Genomic DNA, 17037 nt, shown 5'->3' with positions numbered 1-17037 from the left:
GGCTAATTTAACCAAAGCACCAGATTAGTTTAACTACCAAAGGTGCCACTCTGACTATTAATATATGCGCTCATGGTTGTTGTTGTTGTTTAGCCCTGTTGACTCGGATGACATTGACTCACATAACGTGGGGACCTCTAATGAATAATGAATTATAAACCAACCTCATAAAGTGCATGAAATATGGGATGATGAAATGTGCTGAAATCTCCCGTGTCCTGATTCTAGCTGTGTGAGGTCAACATTTGCTTTGTCTCTTAGTGATTTAGCATAGTAAAATTTTACACAGAAGGTATTCCAAAGTCATTGTTTGTATTATCAATATTAGTTTCTCAAAAGGAAGAGGAAAAGAAAGAAAATGAAAGGTAAACACACATTCTAATAGTTTAGTTTGTACCACATTAGTGACTTTTGCTGGGATTTGTTTTTACTTTACAACAATCTCAGTTGTTAATGCAAACGCTGCATGTCCCCAAACACTAATCATGCGAAAAGCAAAAGGCTAATTCTAACAATTCCGACAAACGTCTTTATGTGGAAGCCTCTGCTTTCAACGCCTCCTTCATCCCTAAAGAACATCTGAGTCATACCAACAGCTGCAACAATGTGTCCATTCAGCTTCAGTAACAATGCAATGTTCCCTCTCCCAATGCACTTTATATTTTTGGAATGCATCTGAATAACTGTAATTCCCAGATTGCTAACCCAAAAATGTAATCAAGCAAAAAAAGACAAAGTGCAAATTTCAGAGCCACAACACCCATTCCATACTTTTTCCTAGTCATTTTTTGTAAGATTTCCGCCACATAAAAAAATTGGGTTGAGAACCAGAATCAAACAAAAGATCTCAAATCAGACTGAAAGTTACTTTTTAGGAGAAGGGAAGCTAGCTGTACCTCATGTGCCTTAAATGTCTAATGCAGCAATAATACCAAGTAAGCTCAGGAGACATCTTGAAACAAGAAACCTTGATTTAGCCAGCAAAGACAGTGAATTCTTCAAACAACCAGAAAGATAAAGGAAAAACAGAATGCATGCATTAGGTAACATGTTTATCTTTGTGTGCTTGACAACATAATATGTAAGCTAGTTTAAAAAAAGTACATTTAACCAATTACCCTACATAACTTCATATATATTTTTAATGCAACAGTTTGACAGGAACTGCGCCTATTTGCTTTCTTGGCAAGAGTTACACGAGAAGATTGATACCACACACATATGTTTTCTAAAATTTAGAGAAGCAGCTGGTTAGCGTAGCTTAGCATGAAGACTTGTAACAGGGGGGCTCTGTCTGAAGGTTAACAAAATCCACCCACCAGCAACTCTAGAGCTCGCTAATTAACATGGTATTCTGTTTCCAGTCTTTATGCTGCTGACCTGTATTAAGCATTTATCAAATTAAGCAAACAGATACAAGAGATGTAACAATGTTCTCATCTTACTCTCAGCAAGAGGCAAAGAAGCTAATTTAGCAGATCTACAGAGATTGACTGCAACACAGCAACGTAAAAGAGCAGATTTTTTTTATTCATCCAGAGCTGTAGGCTGTCGGCTTTTACAGGCTTATGTGTCTCTTATTATAGATATCAGTCATGTCATGTGACATAAATGATGTGTGTATGTGTGGGTGCGGTAGGGCGGGGTGTGCATGGAGGAGAGTCATGGTTCCTAAAAGGTTTGTGAACTACTGGTCTTATGCAAACTCCAAATTGTAGGAGTGGAATATGAAAAATAAAGGCTAACTTCAAGGAGAGAGGGTGATGTCAGGAACTTCTTAAAAAGATCACTCTTTCAGCCTATGAGGGAAGATGGACTGTGATATTCTGACTGGAGTGGCAAGGTCATTGCGGCAACGGAGGAGCCAGTAGGAAGGAGAGTTGGGTCCCAGTGGACCATTTACTTTTAATGTGTTCTCATCTGCCGCCACACAAAGCTCTGTTGGGGTCTTAAAAAAACCCTCCTGGTGCTCTCTACTGCTGCCACCGAGAGTCCTCGGCTCACTGAGAATGATGGGTGAGTATGGCTGAATGGCCTGCCAGGTCCATAATGTTTTGATGTAGTGCAATACGCACCAATAGCCCACAGAACAGAGCAAATAAAGATATCAGAGCATCTGAGGTAATCAATAAATAGAGGCTGCTCAGGGACAATATATATATATATATATATATATATATATATATATATATATATATATATATATTTCTACTTTCAGGGAAATAAAAAGTCGCATTTGTGGTGCGATGCTTTATCCTGTCCTCACCGCTGATGATGTTGGCGGTCACAGCTAAAAAGCCAGGATTGTAGAGCCATTAATTCATTCTGAGTGTTTACCGCCCAAACATCAGCTCACATATTGCATCCAAGGGATCTCACTCATTCGTACAGATGGGAAGCTGATGGACAGATGAGGGCAGAAGAGGGCAGCTCGCTGCGGGTAATGCACCGCTCTGCCTGGTCGATAGCAAAGAAAGGCCAAAAACACAAAGCAACTACGTTTCAGGAGGGCTGTTTCTACCAAAACGCCATGGCCATAAATATGATATGAACAATGTATTGCAAAGATGAGATAGCAAGATTTTGATGCATACAATACAGGAACTGAGGTGCATTTCTGAGGCAATTTGACCCTTAGATAACAAGCGTTTACACAAAAAGAGAAAAGTGAGATTGCCTTCGAATAGCTTCCATCAACATGCAAGCCATGTATTGCTGAATCTCAGCGGGAACGGAGGGAGCTGCATTATTCACACGGCTCTGCCAGTCAGCGCTGACACCGAGGACAGTGTGGTGACTCCTCCTACTTGATAATACATGACAACTGATGTTTTTTTGTTGTTTTTTTAAGACACAAAACATCCCGCACGTAAGTAGGAGCTTTATTAGGGGCCTGGGTAGAGAGAGGAAGAGGAGGGGGGAGGGGAGTCGGTTTTGTGTCGGTGATGTCTACTGGGAGTCCTCGCACGGTGATGCACACCGTGGAGGTCAGACACACATCCTCACCTGGGAAGACGTTATCTCCGAGGAAATAATAGCGTGTGTGCATGTGTGAGAGAGAGAGAGAGAGAGAGAGAGATGGAGCGATAGAGAGAGAGAAAAACACAGAGGAGAGAGGAAGAGATCAGGAGAGAAAAAAAGAGAGTTTCCAAACCACCGCCAACGTGCATTATGAAGAGGCAGAAGAAGGAATCAGCTGTAATGCTGCTTTCAGTGTGGCTTCGCTGAGCTTACAGATACCATATTTAAACATGATTAACTGTGATAACCCCTCAGTAAAACTGACTGTTCATCAGTAGATATCTAACTGCAGCAGGTCCTTGATAATTGTTTCTTGTACTGGTGAGCAACCACATAGCACATTAGAATATAAAAATGCATGGAAATAGATGTGAATTGATGGATTATGCAAAAGGGAAACATTTCACTCTGGTTTATTTTATGGTTTTTCTTCATGCCACCAAGGAACAAATTGCGGTATAAATAGGTGAATACATGATTTTTTTTCTACTCCCTTCAATCTCCCGAATTTGACATGATAAACTGTTGCCCACAGCAGAGTCACTGATTCTTAATCTGCTGTATAAAAGCAGAAGCTCAATGAAAATGTCAACAGAAAGCCCCTGGAAGGCTGCTGCAGGGCTTTAAAGGGTTCTTCTAATCCTGGGTGAAACAGCAGAGCCTTTAGTATTTTCTTCACCCCCTCCATCCTCAATGCATCTTTTGATTGTTAAAGGGTGTGTGTGTGTGTGTGTGTGTGTGTGTGTGTGTGTGTGTGTGTGTGTGTGTGTGTGTGTGTGTGGGGGGGGGGTTCATTAGCATGCATCTTTTAAGGCGCGAGGGCTGCCTGCAGATGCGGTGGGGTTGAGGTGGCAGAGGGGCGTGGGAGAAAGCTGGGTCAGTCACATGGCCCCGGTCTTTCTCACAGCATCCCCGCATGCGGAGGATCTGTGCGGGAAAAAAAAACACGCCGCTTTCTCCTTCCTAATTCTCAGATGGCAGCCGTGACCTACTTTCCACAAAGACAGGCTCATGCAAACTTGATGATATGCTTCTAAAGAAGAACCCATCGCCTAGCGCCTCGGGTGAGCCTCGCATTGCGGAGGCGGCAGGGGGTCTGCGTGGCGGGTTAGACGCCAATCCGTGGTGCTGAAACCGACACGGGATGGGAGATGCAACGAGGTCCACAAAAGGCTGTCACGATCACCTGAACCCCGAAAGACAAAGCGCTTTCATTTCAGAGTCGTTTTACAGCCTAAGACGAGCAAATATTTATTGAATCCCAAAACCGCTTTCATGAAACGAACAATGGCACACATTAGAAAATGCCCCCCTGCTAGCATTAGCAAGCACTGCAGCTACTGTAGACATTTCTGAAATAGTTTTAGAGGCTGAGTAAGCAGAGCAGACACACTGTCTAATCAGGTATTCTGCTACTTCCAACCCAAATCTTTGAAACTTTTAAAAAGCACAAAAAAATCGAAATAACTAACATTTTTATAACATTTTTTGGTACAGACGAAATGTATCCATAGCTCCGAGAATCAAAAGTCATTTTACAGCCTAAGACGAGCAAATATTTATTTTTACTTTTTTACTTGTTTTAAAGATTGTTCCAGTGTTAAACTATTTCATTGTTCCATGTTTACATGCGTCCATCCTGCATTTCTAAAATAATGATTAATTATTAGTGAATTGAGGTAGTAGTCAATTGTGATGCAGTTACAGTAAATCTACCATCCTGCTTCTTCTTACCAAGTCATTTTCAACTAATCAGTATTTACTTTGCGTCTTCTAAAGACTAAAATACAAGGCTGGTTAACAAACCTGGATATCAAACCTGGATATTTTGAATATAAAAAACTGTCAAATACTGAAAGTTGTGGCTGATCAGATTCCAGATCTCAGTTATCAATTATTTGATCAGATAGTTCCTGATTCAAATCTAAATTTGGCCAGTTTGAGAATTTTTTATTAAAGCACACTTCTGTAAAGAAATTCAGTTTGACTTGCTAAACTTAGGTTTATTTTTCTCAAAGTGATGAATCAAAAAAGGGTTTGGTTCCAGGTCTTGTATCGGCACCAATCAAACGTTCCCCGGCATTTTTCAAAAGTAAATGCATCAAACAGTTTACAAACAACTCCTCTCAAATAAAGATCAACAGCGAGCAGTATCGCATTAGAACACAACAGAGCGTGACGTTTTTGTTTTCTGTGTGCTCAGGTATGAAGCAGATATCCGAGGCTGATGTCAGGCGGAGCAGCTAACAGAGGGTAAGTGAGGTTTAGGTGTAATTTATTTGTGCCTTCAAAGGATTCTAACACACCAAAAACCACACATCACACAGAGAAACCCCAGCAGGCTTGTAAAAAAGAAATATCACCCCTAAAGAGCGAACAAAAATAAATAAGACTTAATAAAATGGAAAAAAAACAGATAGAAATATCAAGGTGTCAAAGAAAACTATATCAAGACGACAAACAGATACAGGTGAGCTGGGCATCAGAAACCCAGACACGAAAAACGCCACATGGGGAGAGAAGAGAACAAAGACAAAGATGTGGATAGAGAACAGGAGGAGGTGGGGAAATAAATACAAATACTGGCAGTGAGACGGGTGCTTGTGGATGGAGGGGGGAGGGCACGTTCCAATATGTACATCCATCTAACATCCGAGATTAGGGGGGCCGAACAGAACCCTCTGACCGGGTTCCAGCCGACTGGGTCTGAAACTGTGGAAGTTGTCAGTTATTTTCCTAAAAGATATTAATCAGAATCTCTGAAATTCACACAGCCTGTGAGCGTGTTATTGCCAATTAAACCGGATTACATTATCAAATGTCCAAAAAGTGTTTTGGCTTTTCTGCTATGTCTCAAATCGGGGAGGTTTGCCACATATTTCTTTCGGCTGAGAAATAATATTTTACAACACATTTTTTGAACAATTCCAGGTATTAAAGGGGGACGCCACTGACTCTACACATCGGATCAGTTTACTAAACCAGCCTGTAAAGGTTGACACAAAGTTGGGGCTAAAGAGTTAAGGAAATAACCCTGGAATTAAACCTTGTGCCCAACTTTGTGGAAATGCAATAACAAGTTGCTGGAGTGTCCCTCTTAATACATGAGCCAAATGTTTAAAATCTTTTTTTTTTATTGTAGGGTCAACTAGTACTCCAGCAATTTAGCAAAGACTCTCGGTTTAACAGGGAGTTAACTGATCAATTAGCGTTCAAAAGCCTTTAAATAGCGGATGGGTGGATGTGAAGCTGATTATGTATATTCATTTTGTGAATATTGTGAAGTTTTTACATAATTGGGGTGGAGGTTTCAAATAAGCCCTGTGGGTTTTATGCCTCTTCCTGCACTGTGATGTTATTTATCTCCATAATGTTTTGTGTCTTATTTAAATTGTGCAAATACACTAAACTAAACTATCTTTGCCAAAGTCAAACACTTAGGAGCTTTAGGAGGTGGAGAAAACGCTGAATTTAATAAGTGTGTTGGATTTGGTGGCATCTAGTGGTGAGGTTCCAGATTGCAACCAAGTGAAACTCCTCCCATATGCCAAGCATGTAGGAGAACACTAATGACCCTATCTAGACCCTGGTGTTTGTTTCGTCTTTTCTGGGCTGCTGTAGAAACATGGCGGCAGAGTGCCTGCTCCGTATGTAGATTTAAAATGCTCTATCTCAGGTAACCAAAACACAATGATTCTACTTTTCATTGTTTCATCTTCCTTATTACATTCTAAAGAAAACAATCTAATGTTATATTCTCTACCATCAATAATCCCCCTAAATGCTACACACTGGCCCTTTAAATTATGCAGTAATGCTCTGCGTCTGAGCCAGGGGAAACATTCAGCCCACACGGGTCACCTATAAGCGGCCGTTGGAAACATTCCAGTGTAAAACAGGTTTCTTTGGCAGCATCAGCTCGCTGGAAGGTTTTGTAAGAAATGGTATCTGAAGGTGTCCAAAGATCGATAGTTTCAAGCAGAGCTGAGCCGTTTTAAAAATGTAAAAAGAAAAGAGAGAGAAAGAACTTCTCAAACTACTTTTTTTTAAAGGGAGCAGTGTAACTGGCATTGAGCCAGAGTTTTGGGGGGTAATTGTTGAAAGTGATGGCTGATGAAAATATGCAGCCGCGACTCCCAAGTGCAACTTCAAGATTAATTCTACAATAAACTCAATCAAGATGAACATCAAATTATGATGCATTTTAAAGGATAGCTTGGATCCTGAGAAATGAGATGACACCGACTTTTACTGACTGGATGATCAGGATTTTATAGATACCAAACGATCAACTTCAAGCAACATTTGGCAGAGCAAAAAAAACACTGAACCATTTCAGAGTGTGGAAGTCTCAGTTTGTTTGCGGATAAACAGATGGCAATTTTACAAGTCCACATAAATCTTTTTGATTGAAGGAAGGACTTGGAATAAAAGAAGCCAAAACTTTGATGCTAATGGAAGAGCACTCTCATTTCAAAGGCAGATAGAGGACATCTGATTTCAAAAATTCACATTTAGAGAAAGCAATACCTTCTAATGAGTGTTACAGCTAAATGAAATATCATACATAATAAGATTTACGTTTCAGTGACATCACAAGACATTAAAGGCAACACTGGTTTGGTCGTTCTGTGCCTAGATGGATACACTTGTTGATTTTCTTACAGAGCGCGTCAGTGCTCCCATAATCTCTTAAAACAGATTTCTGCATATAAATGTAGAATCTGTCGGCAGCAAGATTTTTGGGTGTCGGAAGCGTTCTGGTTTCCGATCGTATGTCGAGCAGCATCGACCAATAAAGTTAGGGCAAAAGAGGCAGGAAGCACGGATAATCTGGGAACCCAACGGCTATGGTTTGACCACGATTTAGCTTTTTATAAGCTTCAAAAATAAACTGAGTGGAAACTGGACACTTGTGGGAGTCTCAACTCCAACTCCAAAAATGGGACTCTAAACAATGAACTGTGTGCGGAAGGGCTAGTCTTGGCCCAGATATCCGTGATCTGGATATCTGCCGGCCTCACCGGAACCCCTAAAAAAAGATGCCCAGATAGCTGGGTTCAGAGAATGATGCACTAAAATCTCAAAAACATTTCTTTCTGGCTGGATGTGTTGAGAAAGCTGTAGATTTAAGGATGCAATCTGTCTAATAACTAAATCATGGATTAGCATCTTTAAAGTCCCCCTCCACTAAAAAAATGTGTATTTATTATTCACTTTGATGTTTGAGCTACACCACAGGATGGTGCGTGTGCAGAGTCTGACACTATGTTTTCACATTCACGTGTTCTCTGTGCTCACAATAAACCTCTGTTCAAGATGTGCAATTTGTGACATCACAACCAGCAATCATGTTCTTCTCTGGTCAAATAGTCAACAAAGAATTCTTAACAAAGTAACTAAACTATATGTGAAGACACAGAATTCTGATTCAAAGAGCAGTGTTAATATAGCTTGTTTTTTAACATAGACGGGGGGTCATAAAATAGCCAAAAAAACACATATAATAATAATAAGATTATCTTATACATGGTGAATATTGTTCAGGATGTCGCTATAAAAGCAGTACAACTTTCCTGGGAAATTGCAGGACATTAAGTTTTGGTTAAAGGCAGTGTCTCTATGTCCTGAAAGATTTTTTTTATTATTCTATGCGCTGAAGATAAAAGAATACATCTTTCTATTTTTATGTGAATGACTTCTTGATTACCGATGAGTCCCTGTAGAATAATTATGGCCATATTACATTATACGGCCGTTTTATTGTCATATTACCGTTGAAAAGCACAGCTTTAGGTCGACTACTACGCCATCAAAGACGTAGCGTCTGCTGACTCTCACAGATGGGTTTAATAGCTCAGCATTTACAGTGAAAGCATGGATGTTGGTTAACACATAGAGCGAATGGGAGGATGAACTTGAGAGGAGAGGAAACGAGGAGGGCAGAGGGGTGATTTCTATCCTAAAGCATGTGATGCAGTGATTGTACAGATTATCCTGATACTTAATTCTCTCTCTTCTTACAAACCATGCTCTCAAAAAGGTGCACAAAAAGGGAAAACAAAATGAGGCCAAACGTCATCATGAGAGGTTGGAAACTGATTGGATTCTGCAAAGAAAACGAGCACCTGCACCAACACAAACCTGTCAAGCGCTTCAGCTGCTCTTAGAGAGAGAAAAAAAAATGTTCTTTTTTTTTCCTTCAAGTATCACAGCAAGGCCTTATCTCATCCACTTCAAACAGTGATGCCTCTTGTGATGAATTTCTAATGTGAGAGAACTGGAAAACTATTATCTGGACTTGGCAGTTTTCTCTGGCTGGCCGATCATCCCACGGTTCCCGCTCTAGTTTTCCCATCTCCATAAATTGTCCCCAATTCTCCCTCTCTCTCCGTTTCCCTTGTGATGAGTGAAATAGACCTGCCGTTAGCAATACATGGGCAACCAACACCTTCTGAAGATGAGAGGGAAAGGGAGAAAGGGGGCCGAGGACAATTTGTGGAAAACACGTGGCCTCGATCACTGACTGCTCTGTATTACTATGGTAACCGGTTATTATCTCTAAAGAGAATGTTTAACTGGCCAGATCGTAAATCAGCATCCAGCAAATAACTGCTATTATCAAACAGACGTGTTCATTTATATGTTCAATTAGCACAGCAAATATGAAATCTGCTGTCAGCGCTTCTCCTTTTCGCCAAATAATGAACTCGTGCTATAAAACTGCATTATAACTATACACGGAAGTGAACATTTTAGTCGATTAGGAGATTATACACAAATCTGCGTGTGTCTGTAACGTATAAACTCCTATCAGAGGTGTAAGCTGATGTGTCGTCTCTGCTAAGCTGTCATTGGGCTGCTGATGCTGGGTGGAGGTTCTGCTGTCTATGCTGAGCAGCAAGAAAACAAGCGGCCTGCTTGGCGAGGGGCCACGAGGTGCACAATTAGTCCTGGGTCAATTGCGTTAGAGTGTCTCAAAGGCAACACAAAAATTACAAAAAGAAGGGGCGATCAATTTGGGGGCCATTTTGCAATGAAAATACAGGTGGGTAGTTCATTCTACTGTTGGTGGCGGTGAGAGAGAAGATGAGTGGCTGGAGCAGTGAGTGGAGCAGGTTTTTACAAAGAGGGGAAATCTTTAGCACCAACAGTGAGCCCGTGACCTCTGACCCTTCCTGTCTTTTACCACCCTCATTGCTTCGAAAGTGGCTGAGCTTCAAACTGATTTGACTTTTCTTTTTTTTGACTGATTTATTTTTTTAAACAGTGTGTGTCACGTAGATGACACCAGTGCTGCAGAGAGAGAGCTCATCCACACATAGAGATAGAGAGTAGCAGGCTTCCCTCTAGTGGCCCAGCGGAGCGACGAGCCGGGTCACTAAATAAGTTGTCTGCCTCAAAACGGATGAAAAAGGGTAAATGGCATACCAAAAAAAAAAAAGAGAGGGGGGGGGGAATTCCAGCGCGTTAACCGGAGATGTGTTTACTTTATATGCAAATGAGCCCCATCGACACCAGAGGTCTTATTTTAAGGCCCGAGCTCCGCTGCTTCTTTTCTTTTTTTTCTCTTTTTTTTTTTTTGCCTGACTTTTCAAGAAAGAAAGCTTTGATGTTGGCAGGAAGGATCGATGCCAGGGGAAGACGGGGGGGGGGGGGGGGGGGGGGGGGGTAAGGTGCAGAATAAGAAATGTGGGGCTACTATTAATACTGGGTGGGTTAGGGCGGGGGCTTCTCTGTTTTTATGAATCCTATGGAAACATCCTGCTACATGTCAGTCTCTCTGGAGGGGTGAGGGGGGGCAGGGCAGCCACAAGTGACGTTTCCACCACCCCCCACCCCACCCAGACCCCCGCGTCATCTTGCACATCATAAAAGTTTGTCTCGGGTGGACGTGGAAAAAAACCGGTCGACCCTGCTGCGCCATTTATTTCTGTTTCATTTGCCACAATCTGTCGACCCACTCGCACGGGGAAACCGAGCGAGTGGGTGATCTGAAATGGTGTGTGTGTGTGTGTGTGTGTGTGTGTGTGTGTGGGGGGGGGGGGGGTGTCCGCAACATCCTTCTGTCGTTTTTTTTTTTTTTTTTTTTTTGGACCACGCAGGCCTGCGGGAGCCGCTGCGGAAGGAGCAACTTTATGAGGACACGCGCGCGCACACACACAAGCACGCACACACACACAATCCGACATCCACTACCAAATAAAAAAAAAAAAAAAAAAAAAAGGTTTCAAGATCAAGTTAGTTTGACGCCACATCTGACAAAAAGGTTGCCGAGGATGTGTGCAGGGAAGACGGGATAAGCGCATTATTCACCCTCCATGCAAGACGGATGATCCTAGCCGGTCATAAAAAGGCCACTTAACACACTGGTGGATGTGCAAAAAAAAAAAAAAAAAAAAAAAAAAAAAAAAAAAGTAACAGAAATAAATCAGCCAACAAGTCATATCAGTGCAAAGGAAGCAACAGACAGTCTCGCAGAGGAGATGATCAATTCATTATTTAAAAGAAAAAAAAATAATGCGCATCTACTTACATAGTGGAGATGTTTTTGAATAACTCTGCTATGTCAACACTGGTCCCATTGCTCCCAGTGTCTTGCAGGGCGAGTAAAGGGAAAAACCTGCCGTTGTCGGACTTATTGCAATAGATCTCTGTCTGAGAGCAGCTGCAGGTCGGCGGGCAGTCCAGCATGGAGCTCAGGTAGTCCTGGAAAACACTCATCAGGAACAAAACCCTCCACCAGCAAATCCGGATCGAATGAAACCATAGATCCATGTCTCCGGGCGAAAGTGGGAGGGGATGGGGGGGCCGGGGGAAGAAGAGGTCCCGATGTCCTCTGGGTTATACCGAACCAGGCGAGAGAGGAGAGTGGGAAGAAGGAAGGAAGGAAGGAAAGAGGATGGTGGTGGTGGTGGAGGAGGTGGTGGTGGTGGTGCGTCTGTACAGAGGAGGCTCTATGTGAGCGGTTTTTTTCTGCCGTGGATGGATGCTGTAGTGTCCTTGCGCGTCAGAGATTGGGTGAAAAGGAGAGAGGGGGGTGAGGGGGAGGTAAAAAAAAAAAAAAAAAAAAAAAAAAAGAAAGGACGCAACCACACACAAAAAAAAAAAAAAAAAAAAAGAATCCTAAATCAAAAATAAGGAGGCGAAATAACGTGAGGCTCCGGTCGTCCTTTCAGCCTAAGATGCATGGTGTGTCCCCCGGAATGCCGTGCTGCTGCTGCTGCTGCTGCTGATGATGAGGAGGAGGAGGAGGAGGAGAGGATGCCGTCGTCTCTCTCCGAGCAGGACCAGGACGACTGGCTGGAGAGCAGAGAGCCGCCGAATGAGAAGTTGGAGCATCAAGTCCCTCCTACCGGCTCCAGTCAGACTGACACCTGCAGCGACTGCATGCAGCCCACAGTGAGCCCACAGTATATACCATCAGAACACAAACCATGACATTAAAAATAGAATTGAAGAATGAGAGTGTCATTAATTTGACAATAGAGTAAATAAAATTCGGAAAATCTAATTATTTTTTATTGAAACACTATTAGTCTTAAAATATTTAAGGATTTTCTTCGGAGACAAATACAGAAATAATTTACAATAATCTCATAAAATCACTAAATCCATTTAGAGCATCAGGATAAATGTTGAATTTTACCCCCAATTAAGAGAAATACATTTAAAAAAATACCCTTTAATGTCAAAGTGAAAACAGATCTCTACAGTGTGATCTGAATTAGTTACAAATATAAAAAACACAAATCACAAAATTAATTTTGGCAGAAGTGTCTAAACCCTTTAGTGGGACACACCTCAATAAACACTGTTGGCTCTAGAAGCCACATTTAGCTGGAGTGGAGATCAACCGTGTTGGCCTCTGATTTGTTTGAATAGTACCTGTGCCTGGAAAGTTCAAATGCAGACAAGGTGACAGAAAAAGCACGAGCACATCTGTCAGTGTTAATGTGCCAGAGCAGCCGAGTCAGAGTCCCCATGCAACCTGGCAGAGTTATGTAAAAGAAGAACGAGGAGGTGTGGGGGGGGATGCTGCAAAGCTGATAAAGACTAATCCACAGTGACTCAAGGCTGGAACTGCTTCGAAAAGGTGAATTTGAATACTGACTTGGAGACGGCAAATAGCCCACTTATGCAAACTCGTATTTTGTGTTTGTAATTCGGATCACTTTAAAAGGTCTTTTTGTGTCGATGAAACATGAAAACACAAAGGTTTTCTCACTTTTCCGCAAATGTATACAAGCTGTTCATATAAAGTTCAATATGACTAATCATGCTATTTTTTTTTAATTGCTGATTTCACAGACTTTTTATTTTTACACAATCTCCTTTATCACAAATGGAAGTCAGAAATCTTTTTTACTCTCATTGGTTTGGATGTGAAGTTAAAAGCAGCTCGGCTATAAAGATCATCAATATACAGCCATGTTGACATTTTGAGTGCCAAAAAATTGCCTGTGTCATGACATTTTTAATGCAAAGTAATTAGAAAAAGTAAAGAGATAAAACTTCACGGCAGCGTTGGAGGCTTTCTGTGTTGGATCCTGTGAGGTTGTGATGATGAGGAAACGGCGCCTTCAGTGGAAGGCTGGATGGAAGTGATTGAACGTTCAAATGTGATTATCAAGGCATTTTTGAGACATGATGGCATCAAATTAAATCAGCATTGTTCCTGTATTGTTTATCAGCGAGAGCCCAGCAAAGCACCATTATGGAAAATTGCATTGGTGCGTACATATTTTAATAACTTATTTCCATTTTAATGGATCCATTCAAATAATGTACAATTTTTACATCAATTTACTGGTTATATACAGGACTGCACAGAACACGTTTTGCTGGCGCTACTGGCCTCCATGTTAAATAATCTGATTAGTAACTTTACTTATAATGACCAATTTTATTCTGTGAAACTATAGCGTTCCCCCCAAGCATGTTCATTCAACTCCTAATAGGAAAAATGTTAATAAAATCTGAAAGCCAATTAAATATGGAAGCTTGAAGAGCACTGAAGTGGATACCCAAGTCCGTAGCATGCAGTTGTTAGGACATGCCAATCCAGTTCTACATATTAGATTTTGAGTAAATTTAGATAAAAGTTCCATTTACAGCTTCTGCTATAAATCAGAATGGTGTGAACACTGTCAGGACTGCACCATTTTCAACATTAGGAGCGACAGTAGCTTCCTTATGTGGGGACTCGGCTCAAGTCCCAGAGGGTTGCTGGCTCAAGTCCAAACAAAGACCAAGTGGGTACTGCCGAGGTGCCCTTGAGCAACGCATCGGAAACTGCCCACTGCTTGTAATACCAGGGTGTGTTGAAGGCCGAAGCCAGATTTCACTGTGTGAAGTTCATGTGTGACATCAAAAGTTGATTAGTATTTTTTACAAATCATTTTTAACATATTATCTTGAAGACATGATGTGAACAAAAAACATTTAAGAATAAATAAAATAAATTGAATATATAAATAAATTGTATATATATAAAATATATATATAATTGCATATCCATATCAAATGAAAAAAATCAATATTGATTCATTTATTTTACAGACAAAATTAATTTTCATTATTTTTGTTCATTTTACCATTAATGAAGATGTGCAGTGTATAAATACGGTATATTGAACCCCTTCCCACATTGTCAACTTATTTAATTTACATTTCATCTATGTATTTTGCTTTTCTTAATTGAAATACTTTTGTCAGATTTAATCTTCTCTCTATGCATGAAAGCTCTGTTTGATATGTTATTTCCTCTCTGAAATGGTTTTAGGGCAGATGGGCAGCTGATAGTACCAACCACCCGTCAAAGTCCTTTTGAACTAATCTGAAAATATAATGTATGGAAACCGTTCGACAATGATCTTAATGTGTCAATCAGAGCTATATCGAAACCCAGCAACTGGTCCTCGTCTTTGAAATATTTCCATGAATGAGGTTTGAAAAAAAACTCAGTAAAGGAGAATGAATGGAGCCATCACTCTCTTGTTAACACATCACATCACAACCCTGAACGACGACCATCTGCAGCCTGACGCCGAGCCTCCATCTTACTTCCTCCTGCTCAATCAATTCTCACCGTTCGTTGGCTCGTCAACGGCGCACAAGGCCCGTCTCATTTAAAATGTGTGTTTGCTGTGACACCCGCCTCCCCTTTAGTTCTTCACCAGCTCAGCTGGTCTGCTAGAATCAATCAGGAACACCCAATATGACTGTGCAGCCTTCAAAGGGTCCGGCTGAAGATGAAGGGCTGCATGAGCAGAGCATGGAGTTGTAGAGGACTAATTAAGTGGAGGGAGCGTGCTGCCATCTCTCCAAACTGAGTAACTTAAAAGACGACGCGCTCTCAGATCTAGTGCACCAGTGAAAGGAGCGAGAGGCAAGTCTGGGTTTAAGAACCGCAGCAACAAATCAGACTTAAAGTTAAGCAGAACATTCTGCATTCCAGTTATTAGCTTTCCCAACAAACTGCTTCTCAAGAAGTGCAGTAATGCTTTGTTTTCTGAGTTCACTGTAAATGCTTTTAACAGAGCATCAATAGTAAGAATATGTGGGATAGCAATACAAGAAAGATTGTGACTTTTAGATGTATTTTTAGTTCTGCACCACACCATACATTTTCTACGTTTTCTTTTAGCGTCATGTTGTCTACTCCAGTCTACTGAGTTTGAAGGATGCTACAACAACTCTGTCATTTTGACCAGTAGACACATTTTCATGACACCAGGAAAGTCTCAACCAAGAAACAGTCAGACACAAACCGCCCTGCACAATCACAATTGTGTGTGTGTGTGTGTATAACAAGATATGACAGAATGATAAGTGAGCTTTAGAGGCACTGCCTGGTAGCCATGTTTTGTTATCCTTAAGTTAGTTTACAGTAGGCTTCCAGTCTTTGTGCTAAGCTAAGCTTAGCGGCCACAGGCTCCAGCTTCATATTGAATGGACAAACACGAGAGTTCTTTCCTCACTCCTCTTAGCCTCAAAAAATTCTCCAAAACACATTATTTTCCTGGTTTATCCAATCAGTGTCCTCAAAAGAAGTTGATATTTCGCTGATAATATCTTAAAAGTGTTTACTGCGGAGAGTTTTACATCATATGCTGATCAAAATGGCGGTAAAACTGAAAAAGAAACTGAGAGCTTTAGAGTGCCCAAGAGGGACGCTGAAATGGGTTAGTATGTATTAGTTAACACAGAGGAAATGAAGGATGAGCTAATAGCGTTTCCATATAGTTTTTTTTAATACTAAATTTTTGGATTGAAAAATTAGTGGTATATGGATCATTGTGTCAATGGCGGATGGTCAACGTAGTTTTCTGGACTGTTATGAAGAATTTCAAAAAGCCCAGAAACTCTGTGGCTCAGCCTGTCTGCAAGCAGAATAAATAAACTATAAGTACTTTACAATAGCTCTCAGTCGGCTTGGCATCTGACCCTGCTGGCTGACCACTGGATTGATGCCTTTCCAGCTTTTTACACAGAGAAGTTGCTGTTTTTGTGTACTTGGCGCATTGATCTTTTTGTCAAAAAAGTTTGTTTGTCAAAATTATGCTTTCCTGGCCTTTTTGCAAACCAGACTGTAAATCACAGGAGGTATACAAAAGACAAAGTCATTTAACCATACAAACATGACTGAAGTGGTGGGTCAAATGAAATAAAAAATGCTAATTATCTATGCCCAAGTTCAACTGAAAGGAAAAAATCTAAGTTTAAAAAGATAAATAATACAAAATTGTTGAAGCTGGTGTACTACTCCAATATCCGGGTTATATTTTTCTTACAGGATAGTCTCTCTATGAGTGTGGATGGATTATGAGCCAATGAACACAGACAATTTTGGTAAAAGGCCCCTTACTTTTAACTATCAGAGCACCTGCCCACATTGTTTGCAATCATTTTTCTTCTCTGTTTCAGGGTAACATTTAAGGTTACACATTTTGGGAAATTTGTCTTTATGCTAAGATATGCCAACTGCCAGCAGAGTCAGCAAGAAAATATGTT

At 40.9% G+C, this 17037-nt stretch overlaps 1 protein-coding gene across 4 annotated transcripts in view; it reads right to left on the bottom strand.

The window, feature by feature from the left end:
• ntrk3b (neurotrophic tyrosine kinase, receptor, type 3b) overlaps positions 1 to 11799 on the bottom strand; it is a 161297-nt gene extending 149498 nt beyond the window's left edge. For all 4 annotated transcript variants that reach the window (XM_054614563.1, XM_054614561.1, XM_054614559.1 and 1 more), the window contains exon 1: positions 11558 to 11799. In XM_054614563.1, coding sequence (XP_054470538.1) covers positions 11558 to 11799 — 242 coding nt within the window. The remainder of the gene's footprint in view (positions 1 to 11557) is intronic.
• Between the last annotated feature and the right edge of the window lie 5238 nt (positions 11800 to 17037).

This window comes from Anoplopoma fimbria, chromosome 2, assembly GCF_027596085.1.
Source record: "Anoplopoma fimbria isolate UVic2021 breed Golden Eagle Sablefish chromosome 2, Afim_UVic_2022, whole genome shotgun sequence".
In the NCBI taxonomy this organism is placed as follows: Eukaryota; Metazoa; Chordata; class Actinopteri; order Perciformes; family Anoplopomatidae; genus Anoplopoma; species Anoplopoma fimbria.
This window is presented reverse-complemented; position numbering and strand designations above follow the sequence as displayed.